At 36.4% G+C, this 17,186-nt stretch overlaps 1 protein-coding gene and 1 long non-coding RNA gene across 2 annotated transcripts; one reads left to right on the forward strand and one right to left on the reverse strand.

Moving 5' to 3' along the window:
* The first annotated feature begins 937 nt into the window (after window positions 1-937).
* Window positions 938-15,690, forward strand: si:ch211-235m3.5 (BICD family-like cargo adapter 1). The gene is given in 10 exon segments (XM_043258417.1): window positions 938-1,300; window positions 2,685-2,900; window positions 8,498-8,614; window positions 10,138-10,284; window positions 10,664-10,843; window positions 11,934-12,083; window positions 13,455-13,525; window positions 14,112-14,232; window positions 14,469-14,585; window positions 15,122-15,690. Coding segments are annotated over 10 exon segments (1,554 nt in total). The 5' UTR covers window positions 938-1,048; the 3' UTR covers window positions 15,305-15,690.
* Window positions 15,691-15,827: 137 nt separating this feature from the next.
* Window positions 15,828-16,982, reverse strand: LOC122358561. Its single transcript, XR_006252629.1, has 3 exons — window positions 16,901-16,982; window positions 16,611-16,670; window positions 15,828-16,492 (listed from the first exon to the last, which is right to left on the reverse strand). It is a non-coding gene; the product is annotated as an uncharacterized LOC122358561 (long non-coding RNA).
* Between the last annotated feature and the right edge of the window lie 204 nt (window positions 16,983-17,186).

Here is a 17,186-nt window from a genome sequence, read left to right on the forward strand (position 1 = left end):
CAGTGCAGTTTGTTGGTTGAGCATTTTCACAAAAAAATTTACTCAAGAAGCTTAGATAACTTTATCTGAACAGAATTGTGCTTAAAAAATAAGCTGAAAAATAAAAATGTAGCCTGTGGACTTCTTTCAAACGCTCTGATGAGCCACATGAGATTACACCTCTGCTGTGGACTGTAATATTACTTATCCATTTATCTTATCTCTAGTTGGCACCACAAATTTGATTGGACAAGCATTGTTCCAAAGACTAATGATAATTCACCATATTAATCATTCACAGTGTCACTAAACACGTAATGCATATCTGTTGACTGAAGAAAAAACGGTTTAGATGCAGTTTTCACTTTTTCTCATTGTCGTTGTTTTTTTATATATATAATTAATATTTATAAATATTAGAATTTAATATTCTTACTGTAGTCCGCACGACAAACATTCTAGACTCGAATGGAGGAGGAGTCCACCTGTTTGAAACATTTCTAGGAAGGACACGCAGGCAGAAAAGGGCGGGGACTGAAAAAGTGAGCTGGAACTTTGAGTGGAAGCCCTGCCCCTTGTGGAGTTCCCCCAACCGCTTTGTTTCAAGAGTGGAATGGCTTTTTGTGCAATAAACGCTGCCAATGTTATCTATTTATTTGTGAATCCATTTTTGTGTGAAACGTATTACTCATTTTAGATGTTTGTGAAACTTTCTATTTATGACCCTCGGTTTGCGTTTTTTATATATATATATATATATATATATATATATATATATATATATATATATATATATATATATATTTTTTTTTTTTTTTTTGTAACGAAGGCAGACAAAAAATACCATGATTTTCAGCTAATTCAATACGTTTGCTAAAACAAAAAAAAAAAAAAGTTCAAAGCGACGAGTCACCTGAAACTTCACAAGCCCCGCCCACACGAGTTCCTTTCCATCACCCGTCTGCAAACAAACCCGTGAGTGTCAACCAGAGGCTTCTCACCCACTCTCTGTCTCCGTCTCTCATGGAGACCTGAGGTGCTCATTATTTCCCCTCGTGACACGAGCGCTATGAGTCTGGGAGAAGAGCTGTATTACAAAGCGCAGAAGATGGACGTGGAGGAAGACTTCTACTCGTATGAGTTCAGTAACGACGAAGGTCTGCCGGGGTTTAAGGACAGCGAGGAGCTGTTCGCGGCGCTTCGGCGGAAGGAGGACGAGGTTCTTCTGGCAGCTCAGGTCGGAAACGCTCTGCTGCTGGAGAACAGACAGCTGAAGGAGGAGAGAGACGGGCTCCACGAGAAATACACGCAGCAGCTCGAGGTGAGCTTCTCTGCAGCTTCATCACCACAGCCTTCTGTTTCCGTTCTGCCTTCCTCTAAACGCAGTGTATCATAGTATGCACAGCAGTCCTAAAATGATTTATTTTGGGACACTGAAGGCTTTTAAATAATAATAATAATAATAATAATAATAATAATAATAATAATAATAATAATAAAATCATATGTTATTAAATATTAAAAGGTAAATATGTTATATGACTTTTCTGTATACTTTACAATATTTTAATTTGTTAAATCAGTTAACTAACAATGAACTACATTTATTACACTCTTATTTAATCTTCGTTAATGTAATAAAAATGCATCCGTTTGTTCATGTTAGCTCACGGTGCATTAACTAATGTTAACAAACACTTATCATAAGTTTATTCTTAATTCATTCGTAATGTAGGTAACTAATTAACCTTATTATATTCTTAAAAACTAACTTTGCTTTTGTTAGAGATGTCTTGATCTTTTTTAGTGGCTCTATATCTGTTAATTTATAACAAAAAATAAATAAATAAAACAGAACTTTCTTGAAAGTAAAGGGCGCTTGCTTTGATACTTTCTCTAATAGGTTATAATCAGCTTTTACGTTTCTGATACTTTTTATGCCGCTCCACCGTGTAAACATTTAAAGGCATTTTTAGGCAGATATTGAAAATAATTTTCGAAGCAGAGAAAAGCTGTCCTTTTAGCATTTTCGAATAAGATCTGAATGTGAGCATGGGCCGTTTCGGATTTCATGTTGGCGTTTTCTCAATTAATGATTGCAAATCTGATTCAGTTTTCAAAAGTTTTTATGGCTTTGAATATCAAATGAGTTACCGTAAAGAAATAGGTCTCCCGGAAATGGAAATAAAAATTCTGTTATTATTTACTTGCACGTCAGTTTCTTGGTACACTGTGCTTTTCTAATACCTGTGAAAATCATGGGTCAGTCGCATAAAAATAAACTAGTGCTGTCTTAAGTATTAGTGATTAGATGACTAGATTAGTGATTTATTAGCAGTTAACAAGTCTTAATTTTGCAAAAAATAAATATATATAAATATATATAAATAATATATATTATATATATATATATATATATATATATATATATATATATATATATATATATATATATATATATATTTTATTTTTTTTTCTTTTTCTAATTCTAATTCTAAAAATATGCTAAAATAAATGCTAATCCTAAAATAAATTAAATGCCACACATTCTACTGACTAACTTTGCTAAAATAACTACATGGAACTTATTGTACTAATCATGGAACGTCAGTCTGCTAATACTCTTATGACTGCTGGTTGATATGAAGTCGTCTCCAGTGTGAGGATCTGGTCATGTGTGTGTGTGTGTGTGTGTGTGTCCTCAGGAGCTGGAGCAGGGCAGGTACGACCTGCGGGTCAAGCTGGAGGACTGCCAGGCGCAGTGGGAGAGTCAGGTGTCCGAGCTGGAGCGGGACGTGCAGGAGCTGCAGGCGAGGGTCCAGACGCTGAACCAGAGTCTGAGCGAGGCCGAGAGAGACAACGGCAGACTGAAGCATGAGCACAGCGAGCAGAGCCACAGACTCCGAGACCAGCTGCAGAGGGTCAGTCACACACACAACGACCAGGACTATCACTCACTCAAAGAAAAATAGTCTTCATGATGCCAGACTTCAAGAGTTTATTCATAAATCCGTAGTATATTTATTTATACCAGTTGTACTTTAGAGCTCTATATTCTAAGTTAACGACTCTAAGCAAGCCTCTTTATTTTGATAGTCCACTTTAGATTAAGTAACTTTGTAACTACATGTTAACTAGCAGTCATTAGAGACTGCTTAATATCTTAAACACTTTATTTTGACGGCCCCAAAACATACCGATGAGAATTAGTTGACTCGTAGTTACCAAGTTACTTATAGTTAGTAGAATGTCTGGACTATCGAGATAAAGCGTAACCCTGTTACTTTAATTATTGGCTGAGACTGAATCTGCAAAGTGCAATAATCACGATGATGTGTTTTTAGCAAAATAATCACGATACATCGTTATCGTGCCACCATTATATAAAAAAAAATCATTGTAAGCTTTTTTCTCGCTCGTGTACGTAGTGAAGCCGGTTGATGTGATCGTTTAAGGGCAGGTCTCTTTACACATCAGTCGCTTTTATTGTGTAATGAATGTGTCCTTTATTAGCTAGACGGCAAAACCCAACCACACACTTTACTGGAGCGCATACACAGGGCTCATAAAAGACTTTAAGGGCTATAAAGGCCAGTGATGCAACTGATACTGACTCTTGTTCAGATAAAGATGAAGTCATGCTGTTCCTGGGATCAGTGTGTATCAGATATGATACGGAAAAATGAGCTGGCGTCCAAATATTGTGAATACAGAGTCGAAGCAAGTCCATACAGTTAATACAGTTTTAGTAGACATCAATGCACTTTTAAATAAAAAACAAGTTATGTTAAAATGAGTTAATGCACAAACACTTACTGACATTAACGGAGATCATAGATGCTGGAAAAAAGTACATTGGCCATTGTTTGTTAACGTTCGCTAAAGCACTATTATTGTTAACGAATAGGAAGTTATCGTAAAGTTTCACCGATTTATGAAATGGGACAGTGTTTGTCTCGGGGTTTATGGTAGTGTTGTTCTGTGACATTCCTGTTTACTTTCCTCATCCTTCCCGGTGAAGGCCATATGAGCGAAACCACAGCAACATCTGATTCCAGAGATAACAGTATTTCATTCATAAAAACATATCGCATGTCAGCCCGGAATCAAAAGGAGAAAAACAGGAAATGATATTTTGCGAAAAGAAAATGAAAAGATTTTTTGCCAACACTTTTGACTCACTAGTAACAATTTTGCAGCAGTGAACTCCTAATTTTCTGCTTATTGCTAGTAAGGTAATCGTTATTAGAAGTACTGATAAACACCCGATATGCTAGTAGCATGCTAATAAGCAACTAGTTTTAATGTTTGCAAAATTATTCACATTATTCATAATATTTATTCATATAATGTTTTTTACATCATTACAGTGACAAAATACTGCAATATATGTATAAAAAAAAAAAAAAAAAAAAATATATATATATATATATATATATATATATATATATATATATATATATATATATATATATATACATATTTATTTATTTATTTATTTATTTATTTATTTTTTTCAGGAATAAAGTAAAGCCAGTGCAGTAAAAAACATAAAAATTTAAACTAAAAATAAATAAGTGTTATTTTATTTAAAAGTTTTGCTATTAACAAACCATTAACTAGTTGGGTAGTTGTTAAGTTTAGATATTGGCTGTGATTAGTGGAGTAGAATATGCTGATGCAGAACATCTAAACAATTGGTAAAACCTATCATTAAAAGTATTATTTTTATTTATTTATTTATTTCAGGCAAAACATAACCAACTCACTGCATTAATATTAATATTTGATTATAATAGAATACTTAGAACAGTGTTTAAGAGCAGTTTTACTGATTTGTTTTTAATTGTTTTATATCTGATTTAATTTATCTGTAGAAAAACAAATAAATAAATAATGCAACAAAATTACTCATTGTAAAGAAAGTCATAATTCAGGGACATTTCTATGGTGGAAACAAGCTTCTTTAATGCGAAGCTAAATTTAGATCCACCTGCTGTCGACTCATTCAGAGTGAAAACCACTTTCACACACCTTCCTCGTATCTAATCTCACAGACTTGCTCAAGGTTGCCAGGACTCCCACTTCAAGCTCACGAGCTCACTTTAAAAAGCTGTTAATGAGTTTGAATCACAGCACGGTATGACAGACACGCCGTAGTCATGTGTTGTCGTGAGATTAGAGTAATGGCTAACTCGTACTCTTCCGCTCCTTCTCATCGACGCGCGGCGCGCTGCACTGCACTGAAGCAGCCGCAGAGACTGTGAGCGTTTTTTCCAAGGAATCCCAGATCAGGAAACACTGCTGTTTATGTATCCCATCCTGCTCTGAAGGAAGAGGAAGTATATCTTGCTCATTACACCACGGCTTCCACCGTGTGTATGTTTTTATTAGAACCGCTCTCAAACGGGGTCTACAGTGGAGGTACAGACAAGCGCCTTTATGCTTCGATTTCAGATGCGCTTTTGTCTTATATTGTGAACGGCTCTTTTTGGGGTGTTTGAAGCCTTGAACGGTGAGTATTTGTGTCTGAATATACTTGAATATGTTTTGGGGACAAATGTAAACACGTGTGGACCTGTGTTTCCACAAAGAGCTTAATCAACTTAATAAATACTGAACGTTTTCATAAAAAGCGCATAGCTTTGCGCGCGGTTCTACGATTAGTTTAGTGTGTTTGTTAATATTTCTTTTTATCAGCCTGGTGTTACTGTTCGTATTCGTAGTAACTAACTGTCTGTACAGAACATAGTGTCTATCGGGAGAATTCAGGCGTTTAGAGGAGATCATCCTCCCATGTTGTTTACAGTGAAGTTTGTTATTACAGGAAAGCTTCGCCTTCCTGTTTCAGGGTGTAAACCTCTCGGGATGCTACGGACGCGCTTCTGTTGGCTTGCTTTTGTTATCAGGAATGAACTTATAGTAGGGTCTGACAAAAAAACGCGAGAAACAAGAACTGTACTGTTGTAGTACATTAGTTGTTATTATTCTACAACATCTTTTCTTTATTTCACAGAGCGTAGATGTTAGTTCTTGTCCGTACATCTAAAGGAGATGAAAGGTGGGGATGTGAAGTCTTATGTGAAAACATTTCCAAAAGTATCTCTTTGAATAGTTTTCTTTTAAAGAAGTATCCTGGAAGTGCGGAGCTGCTGAGGTCATGCGAGTCTGATTCAGCAAATCAGTCACAGTTTAATCGCTCGGCTTCGTAAATCATTCACACTTGCCTCATTCACCTGCTGTGAGGTGGACCAGTCTTATATAATGCCACACCTGTCCACGAACAAACCACACGGTCTGAGGCATCATCCAAGCCAGTTTAATAGCTGTATGAGCAACAGCAATGAAGCTTCATAGCATGCAGACGAATTCCACAAGTGGAATGACGATACTTGTTGAATAGCTTTCGTTTTTTGCACTTTCTGTGTTGTGTATCGGTGTGGTGTAAGTTGTGATTGCCAGATGTCCAAAAAGGACGATTGGGAGTCTATAACCTTCACGGCCTGGTGGCTTGGAGCAACATTCTTTGCTATAATGAATGCATGCACAAAGCATGACAAGATTTCTTCAGGAGTGGGTGAAGCAACGGGCAAAATCTGAAAGTGAATGATAGGGACCTTGAAAGAGTGCAGAAACTACTGCAGAAACATCACACCCAACCTCGATGTTCCTCACGTTACCCTCGAAGCCAACATTGACGGAAAACTTTAAATTGTGGACACCAGTGTTAAAACGCATGGTCATGGTCAAAAAAACAAAACAAATCACCTGACTTCCTTATTATCAAACTATTGTGGACAGTTTTGGAGAGTGTCGCTAAAGCAACTCGTATGCTCTGAGGACAATCAACTGATCACATTCAACTGAAGACAATTTAAAAGTTGTATGAATCTGGCAAATGGTGGTTAAAAGATTTTGATGGTCCCTTTAATACATTCTGTTAACATATTTGTTAACATTCTGCAACTAGCGTTGCACCTACATATATACCAACTTTCAGTAGAGTGTTAGTAGAGTGTTAGAAGACTGGTAGGGTAAGGGATAGAATAATTTGATATGAATCTGTAAAGTTATTTATAGTCAGTAGAGTATCTGTTGGGAGATTATCACAATAAAGAGTAAGCAGATATTAATCAGAAAGTCTACTAATACTCTACTAAGTGCAAAGTTTCTTAAGAGAATGTTCAGAAAGGACCATCAAAATAAAGTGTTACCAAAAATAATATTTTGTATATTTTCTGGGTATTTTTTCTAATGCATCTACAAACTATGCACACAATTTAACAATACTTATTTACTTTTGTACAATACAATTGTTTCCATAGAGTTGTGTACAATGTTTATTTGTTCGATGTACATTTCCTTTCTTTCTTGAGTAAATTCACTATTTTGAAAGCTTTTCTGTCATCTAACAATCTACTTCTAATAATGCAGTCCCATCAGTGATGCAATCCAATTGATTTGTACTATTTATGTTTGGAGAGTCCAAATTAATATGCTTCCTCGAGAATTACATATGCCTTGGGGCATCAGCTCAGGAATTATAACATTTGATCATAAAAGAACAATATAGATTCTGAACAATGTATTTTAATAATAATAGTTTTGCTGTTTTATTAGATTTGAAGTCAATTCTGTCGTTTTTTGTGATACGTACATGCTCCTGTTGACTCTTTTCTCACACTTTCTCACACATTTCTCTCACATTAGACTGGTATCTAATCTAATATCTAATCAGACAGGTTTAAACATTTTTTCACTTGCAACAACTCCCAGTTCTGACTCCCAAGCTCACTTTATACTTCCTCTGCGGTTTTTCTTCTGAATTTTGAGGGAATTTGCTATCTTTGACAGCTGTGTGTGATTTTTAGCTAGTACTGCTGCTAATTCAGTTAACCTTGTGATACGAACTGAGGAGATTTGCTCAGAAACAAGAGGCTGATTATTTTAGAGACGCTGCTTGGCTTAGGGTATCAGCTGGCAGGAGCGTTACTGAATGTTAACTGTAGGCCAATCCTGAATAGCCCTTGCCTCATGGGACCACTAACCCCGTGGTGGTTGGTAGTTGAATCTAACTGAACCAGGACCTCTCGCCACCCCTCCCCTGCTGTTGAGCGTGGGGTCATTCCCACCCCCAGCCCCATAAACGCTCACATCTGGCACGAGGATGCCACTGGCAAGACCAAGATGCCAAGCTGCATCTGTCACGCTGCTCTTTGATCAGGTTCTGAACGCGTGTGATGCACGCTGACGTCCGTCCAGTTATGTGCTGATTCAGTTTCATCACCAGAGGCCCCCGTTCGGCCGAAGCGCGCCTTTGTCCCGCTCTCATCAAGCGAACTTAACTCCTTTTCATTGTGAAAATGGGATGCATTCCTTAGTGGAAAAACACGTCTTTTTGTTGTTGTTACTTTCTTTTTTCTGTGTTGCTGCTTCTGGATGTGACCCGTTTGATTTATGAACATATTTAAAAGCTGTAAAAGCGTTTTGATTAGTGAGCTGCGTCGTGTGTGTTTAGGGAATGGAAGTGGAGCGAGCCATGACCAGCGAGCTTCAAAGACTGAAACAGGAAATGAGAGAAAGAGGGCAATCCAGACCCCAGGACGAAGAAATCATCAACGCTCTCAGAGAACAGGTGAGAAGCCGTTCACACTGCATTGTATTTTATACTACAAAATTGTATATAAGTAAAAACGCGCTAAAAATAGCCCTCTACTGAATCTGAAGATTTCGATGCATGCTTATTAAATGTTATGCAACAGAAAGTTGCAGGTCGCACATTTGATTGGCTGAGTCACTTTAAAAAATGCTTTCATTGTTGTATCGTTACGTTTGTCTTTGTTTGTGCCATTCTGGATTAGACAATAGCTAATAATGCGCCAATTCAGAGGCTGCATCCTCGGAAGGACACAGACTTCAAAGGCCTCACCTTCTCCTTAAAGCTTGATCCGAGCGAAAGCAGAACAGGGCTCACAAACTGCCTGATGTGTTCACCTTGGTCCAAGTATACATTTATGAAATAGCATCTTAGTTAAGACATGCATCTCTTGAAAGTTGTTTTGTAATTTTTTAAACACTTAAAAGGATAGTTCATAACTTCTGTTATCATTTACTTACCCTCGAGTTATTAGAAATCTAGTTGAGTTTATATATCCCGCTTAAAGGAATAGTTCACCCAAAAATGAAAGATATTTTGATAAAAGTGGGTACCAGGCTGTTTTGGAATAAAATGGGAAAAAATACTATGGGAGTCAATGGTGACCGAAAACAGCCTGGCGACAAATCTTCCTTTGTGTCCAGCGGAACAAAGAAATTCATGCAGGTGTTTAACTATCCAAGGTTGAGTAGATGATGACAGGCCAATTGTTCCTTTCACACAAAATGAGATATTTTGAAGAATGTTGGTAGTAACCAAACAGTTTCAGATCTCACTGGCGTGGGCGCCCATGAATGAGAAGAAGATGATGTTTTCCTTACTATGAAGTCAATGGGTACCAGCAACAGTTTTCAAATTCTTTTTCTATTACAAAAAAACTGTACAAATAAAGGTTTGAAAAGATATGAGGGTGAACTATCCCTTTAGATTATATAAAAAATGTGTGTCAGGTAGAAGAACATTTCTGTCTAAATGGTTCCATAAAGATCTTAAACATCTGAAAACCTTTCTGTTCGACATAATGTTCTTTGTGGCAAAAGAAGGTACATTATAAAAGGGAGTCGGTTCTTTTTGACTGAAGGGTTCTTTTGGAAGCAAAAATGGTTCTTCTGTGGCATCTTTATTTTAAAGAGTGCAGCCTGTGAAGGATCCGTCTGTAGTAGCCTTCATGGCCTGGGAAATAATGTCACATTTCAAGGAGTTTTGGGACAGTGATTCAGTTGCTCTTTAATTGCTGCCTTCAAAGGATGCAGCTCCTGAATTGGTACGCAGCTACAGATTGTGGCTCTTCGAAGGAGCTCACCATGCTCAAGCTCTTCATCATGGACAGCAAGCTAAATCTGTTCACCTTCTCTTCCATTCAAGGATTATAATAGCATACGAATAACTGTTTTACTGAACTAGAACCACACGGTAGCATGAACGATGGATTGTATAATGTGCCGACGTCCAGAAAGCGTGGGGTAAAAGCTGTGATAATGTGTGTGTTTGTGTGTTTTCAGGTAGCACGGCTTACGCAGCGGGAGCAAACACTGGAGCAGCGCTTGAAGATGACTTGTCACGAGAATGAGGAACTAAAAGACACTATGTCCACACTACACGCTCGCCTGGATCTACAAGAACAACAGAGTCACACACACATACAACAGGTTGGGTCGCTCACACACACACACACACACACACACACACTAAATAAGAAGCCAGGAAACCGTGGTCTGTAGTTTAAGTGAAACTGGAATCTGGCAGTTCAGGATTTGTCTCAACACAGTCCTTAACAGTAAAAATGCAGTCATATGATGCAGAGATTAATGACACACATGTCATGTTCAGCCAATATGTAATTATAAGAAGTCTGTGTTTACAATAGGGGTGTTATTTTTAGTCACTCTGATGTCATCCTTTTTTCTTAGTAACAAGCTGACCGACTTTCAACTTCAAACCTTTTATATTAAACAACAATTGCATGCGAAGAAGTATAACCAAACTAATGTATAAATCAATCAAGAGATTTCTTCTCCTGTGTCCCAGCTGGCCGAGGCCTGGCGGGAGGTGGACGGGGTTCGTTCCCGGGCTCAGGAGCTGCAGTCTCAGGTCGAGGAGCTGCAGGAGGAGGCGGCTCTGCAGGACAAGAGTCACAACGACTCGTCTTTACTGTCTGAGCTGGAAAACAATCTGGACACTGCAGATTGGAGCCTGGACAAAGAACAGGTGATACGCCGTAACCCGATAATGCCAGACCGGACCGCGTTCTGCTTGAAATGAATGCGTTACAGAAGATAAGCACCGTGTTCAGGGTATTTAATCTCAGTTTGATTATTTTTTCAGCGGCACAAATCCAGAGTCCTACAATGGAATGGTACATACAGGGTTTCAGTTTTTTAGCGTCATCCATTAGACGCCCTTAAGATCATCTTTCGCAATGCAGTGTACTAGAAGATATATGAAAGTGAAATCCCAGAATGTATAAAATATAGCCAGCGAGTCCAGAGATATTTCATTTATGCTGGAAAATGATACATTTACGCATTTTTAATAAAATATGCAATGTTAGTAGTACTATCAGTCGATTAAGGCGTTAACTGATTTTTCACACATTGTTCTTTAATGAATCGTGATTAATCACACACCTAAAATGAAAATGATGCAATCATAAGTAACAGACTGAATCGCACAAATGATTTTTGAAGCAACATACATATAGTATATTTGAAATAAATTTGTAATCATTTTTAAAATCAATTTCTGGAAATAAATAGATTAATATAGCAATTTAACATTACAGTAAAAAAGTGCCCTTTTAGCTCATTAAAAGCTATTTTTAGTTTAATTTAAATAATCTTGCAACAATTTTGACATAAATAATAATAATAATAATAATTCAAAATATATTATATAATTAGATTATATTATATAATTTTGCTGTGCCTTTATGTGCTGCATTGTATATAATAATATTTTAAATATTAGTAAAACATTCAGTATCAATATTTAATGTGATCAGTGAGTTGCAATGCTAGTCAAAGCATTAATAAAACCTATACCTGAAAGAGAAAAATGCTGATACTGTGTAAAATGCTGTAATGCATTTAGCAATATTAATATTAATCAGCAAATATTAATCATAAATCAACACATTAAGGCTTACATTAATCAAATAGTTACTCAGATTGAGTTTAGTCTATTACGGGAACACGCGGTGTGTGTTGCTGCTTATGCTTATGCTTATTAATCACGAGATTACGTTAATCCTGTTAATGTGATATTAAGGCACAACTAGAAGATGCGTCTCGTCCGGCAGGTCTGTCGGGAGCTGAACTACATCCTGGAGCTGCTGCAGCCCGTGGCCTACAGATCAGAGGCTGAGCAGGACTCGGATGACAGCCTGCAGGGCATGCTGGGACAACTCAAACACGCAGCACAGTGGATAGCACACAGTGACACACTACAGGTACGGCTGCTTTCAGACGTAACAGAAGATGACCTATAATGATGTATTTTGACATCTCCTACCGTCTCACATTTCAGCAACAATTACTCCTATTCATCACAAACATCTTCATACTGTATGCCTTCATGCAGAACATATCAGTTTATGCCACTGGGTAAATCTCACATAACCTTTCTGGATCGTATTCCAAACTGGCATCAGGGGAAATATTATGATGTGATTGAAAACAATGGATGATATATATATATATATATATATATATATATATATATATATATATATATATATATGAATTAATTCATAAATTACTTAATATAGTACTCCTTTTGTGTATTTCTTGTACAATTTGGTATAGAGAATACTTTTAATACTAATATTATACATATTGCAAATTCGTTATAGAATTAGTTAGTTTTTTTACTCAAAATTGGCATTTTATATTAGCATAAGCACAAAAGAGAATAAAGAGACAAAACTAAATCTCAAACTCATATTTTAGTGAATTACATTAAATAGACTGATTTCTGAAATATTGCTGAAAATTATGATAATATAAAAAAGGCTCCATAAATGCAGCGTTTATTTGTTTTTCTTTGTTTATTTGTCGTTAAAACACAAAGTGGAAGAGCCTAATCATATCAGATATATATATATATATATATATATATGTATATGTGTGTGTGTGTGTGTGTATGTTTATTAGATATATATATACACACACACATACCCAGTATATATTTAAAAATATTTACATGTCTGTGCATTTATATATTTATATTCTTATATTGTATATAAATATATTTCACATATAAACATAACATTTGTATATTATACATTTTTGTATACTATATACTCATAATAAATATGCACAGTATGCATACATATATTGTGTAAACAAAACATTTTAGATGCGATTACTGCACACACACACACACACACACACACACACACACACACATTATATAAATATATATATATATATATATATATATATATATATATATATATATATATATGTGTGTGTGTGTGTGTGTATGTGTATATAAACTGTATTTACTGAAATAGCATTTATGTGAGCTCAGTACATAACATAAACTTATAATTGAAGTAATGTGAAGTATGTTTAACACACATAAGGCTTGGATATTCCCACTATTGACCTAGTTTTAGTTGTGTTGCATGAGAGGTTTTGTTCAGGCTGGGGTGTGTTCAGTGAGGATCAATGAAGCCACAAATCTAGCCAGAGGTGGAGACCGAACAGAGGGTCATTCATACCCGTTACATGATCCTGATACTCGCTGCCGTCACAATCTAACAAAGAGCACGCTTGACAAACCAGCATGCACTGCACTGTATCACTTGTGTCTGCAGGAGAAGAGGAAGTCCATTGTGGGATCTGGGAGCGATCCGTGTGAGAATGCCGTCCGGATACAGGAGCTGCGGATCAGGTAACGCTCCTTCATGCTTTAAAAGCTAACAGCAGCCCAATACCACTGACCCGGGATCGGTTTCTGACCAGTGCCTCCATTGTTTGGAGGACCTGGCAACGCCTGAGGAATTTTTGTACAAAGATTGACTGCTTTTCTGACTGGGGTTCACATCTGTATAGAGTCAATTTATTGCTTTCAGGAAGGAAAGAACACTTAGTCATGGACATGGTTTATTAAAAGTCTTCATTTGTGCTTCCACAAGTACTCAAGTCTAAACAGAAAGCCTTACAAAAAGTGTCTTTCGCAGTATTTTTGTCTTGTTTTTCAACGCAGGAAATGAAATCAAGATATATGATATGCAAAATAAAGTCTTGACAGCTAGGTTAAATGAATTAGCTAAAATTCCAATCTGAGTTTTAAGGTTTGAATTAAGTAGATTTTTCCAAAACCCCGTTTGCTTGTTTTCTTCTAACAAGACTTTGTATCTAATGGAATTTTGCGTATCTTTAGTTTAGAATTTGTAAAAAATTTCACTATAAAACGAGACAAAAATACAGAGGAACAACTTTCTTCATATATATTCATATATAAAACAATCTTTTCAGAACGAGCGCCTCGTAGCGGAAAACGGCGAGCTGAAGCTGCGAGCTGAGAGACTCGTGGAGCAGGAAGTAGTTCAGCAGGCCATAAAGGACCGCGATGATGCCATCACTAAGTAAATATTGAACATCTACTCGCTGTTATGATTCCATAAATGTTTATGAGAAATAAATTCATGGTCGGTTATGAGTTTTTCTTTGGAACGGATGCTTGAATGCTTTTGTCTGGCAGAAAAGTGTATTTGTGATAATGTTATTTTACTGTATTGTGTTGAAATGATACCGTGTTGCTGTAAACGTCAGCTGTCTAATAGAAAAGAGGCCCTTTTAACGCCGGTGTTGGTTCCGCAGGAGACGCGGCGATGGAAGCGGAGCTGCTGAGGACTAAACACGATATGATGTGTTTGAACAACCAACTCCTGGAAGCCATTCAGCGCAAGCTACAGCTGTCACAGGAACTGGAGGCCTGGCAGGTAACCGTCTAAACTCTCGCTTCTTCATTTCCTGCAACCCTCGAGGCGTTAGGGATCCCCTGTCGCCCCTGCTGCTCGCAGAGGAAGTTTGCGCCCTCTCGTGTGCTGCGTAACTGCTTTTAAGAGCATTCAATCAAAGAAGATAACGCTCAAATAATAACGCATGATGATTGACGTTCTCAAACTTATTGTTCGGTAGCCAAAAGTCCTTTTGAAATCAACACCTTATCTGTGATATTTTAGCATCATTGAGATACTATTACATATTTAATATTTGAAATCAAAGTTTTAGATTTTCAGCATTCAGTAGCACTTTTGTTGTGTTTTTTTTTATGTTTTTAGTATTTTATTTCATCACGCCAGTTTGAGTTATTTTAGTAATAAACTAAATAATTTTACAAATGTCTTTTTCCGCTTTGCTATCAACTAGCACTTACACATATAAACATAATGTGTAGAAGAATGCATTTATGCTGATTTATCGCACCGAATACTCTGCATTAGATAAAAGTTGTAATTTACGCCTGTCTCCGCAGGACGATATCCAGGTTATCATCAACCAGCAGCTGAGGAGCCAGCAGCAGACAGAACAGCTCCAGAAGAGACCAGCGGGGCGTCTTTCCTTCCTGCGTAGGTCCAGACGGCCGTCCGCGATATCAGAGATCAGCCCCGAGCAGAACCAGACGCCCTGGAGAGACTGGCTCAAACGCAGCAAATAAGGACAAGAACAAACTGATTCAATTAGAAATGAAAGCTGTAATTACGATATCTCCTGTTGCCTCTGGAGCGAAATATGTTCTGGATAGGTTTCTTGAGATTCGGTCGCGTCATGTGACTGTAAATAATCGAAAGCTGGAATCATGCTGGTCATGATCTCGTCGATTTTAATGCCGTTTAACATGATAACGTTATGTAATAACTTTAATAGAACAAAACATTTAGCTGGAATGAGCATGAAGGGACGTCTCCGGATGGTGCTTAAGAGTTGATAACTGATTCGGTTCATATGAAGGGCTCACACTAATGCAGGTTTATTCTGCAAGTTTTGTATGTAATTTATATCTCTGTCAATGTGACATTTGTACAATTAAATATTTTATGTAAAGCAGAGTCTTCGGGGGTTTATTAACGCGTTTGCACATCAAGCTTCAGTAAACTTTATTAAACATTATAACACCAGCAGAACAACTGATGTCGAAAATACAACAAATTGACTTTAAATGTCGGTCAAAGAAACCCTGGAGCGCAGGAGCAGTCATGAGCAGAACAGGTATATTTGTAGAAATAGTCCAAAATGCAGTTTCCTTTATGCCCAGATCTTTAGGATATTAAGGAACGATCAAGCTCCATGAAGTTATTTTGTAAATTTCCTGCTGCAAATATCTCCAAACATAATTTTTAATTAGTAATATCAACTGCTAGGAACTTCATTTGGACAAGTTTAAAGGTGATTTTCTCTATATTTACATTATTTTGCACTTTAAGTATTTTTGAGAGCATCTGAGTAAAAGACACAAACACAAACACAGCTATAACTAAATTACAGTCACAGCCTTAACAGAAATATAACATTAAATATCTCAATATAGCACAAAATAGACTTAGCTAAACATATATTGTGTTGTTTTTCTTTCTCACTTTTTTTTTTTTGCATGATCAACAAAATATGTTCAAATGGACATAACACACACACAATAAATGATCACCCTTTTACTGTATAAACCAATATGCAATACTAAATCATTATAATATATTTTTTCTATCACATGCTAAATATTTATATACATATATATAATAAAAATTCAATTGTAGATGATAGATCATCCACCAAATTTTGTAACCAGAAGGTTTCTCCTCTTGATATTTTTAATCCACCTCAACATACGTCACATCACTAGATCCAGCACCTGAAAATACATAAATTCAAAATGCAATTTATATAGATGATTTCGTTTTAATTCTCCAGTTCTCGATTGTCTTTATAGATGCAGTTTGTAGAACCGTGATGATTTTATGGTGACTTACCTTGATCTGTTTTCAGTGTGAGTTTAGAGTAAAAGCATTCAGAACTCTCACTTTTATTCTCTATAAAGATGACAACAGTATATCATTAGTCCCCACTCTTTGTGAAATATATATAATATCTATAAATAAATATATATATAAAATATATAGCCAAGGCATGTTATTCATCTGCCTATTTTAATACTACACACACTATATATATATATACATATATAACATGATAACTACAAACAGATATTTGTAAAAATACTTATCATCATAAATTAGAACAAGCTTTTGTTTTAAATGACCTTTGTTTTCCTTATTTTTCTTCTGTTCATTTGTAGATTTCAGCTCGATCTCAGCATACATGTGTTCTGAAGACTCACTGTCTGCAACCAGGACAAAGACACTTGGTTTAGCTTCATTTATTCACAGACATCACGTGATAAAAAAGATGGTTCTTACCATTATTATCAGCTGCATCGACAGAGGCATAAATATGAGCGGTTCCTGTAACAAATGTACATGTTTTGAATGTATAATATTAATAAATATTTGTGTATAATATGATGTTTTTTTTAGAAACATTGTTAA

Source organism: Puntigrus tetrazona, chromosome 15 (genome assembly GCF_018831695.1).
Source record: "Puntigrus tetrazona isolate hp1 chromosome 15, ASM1883169v1, whole genome shotgun sequence".
In the NCBI taxonomy this organism is placed as follows: domain Eukaryota; kingdom Metazoa; phylum Chordata; class Actinopteri; order Cypriniformes; family Cyprinidae; genus Puntigrus; species Puntigrus tetrazona.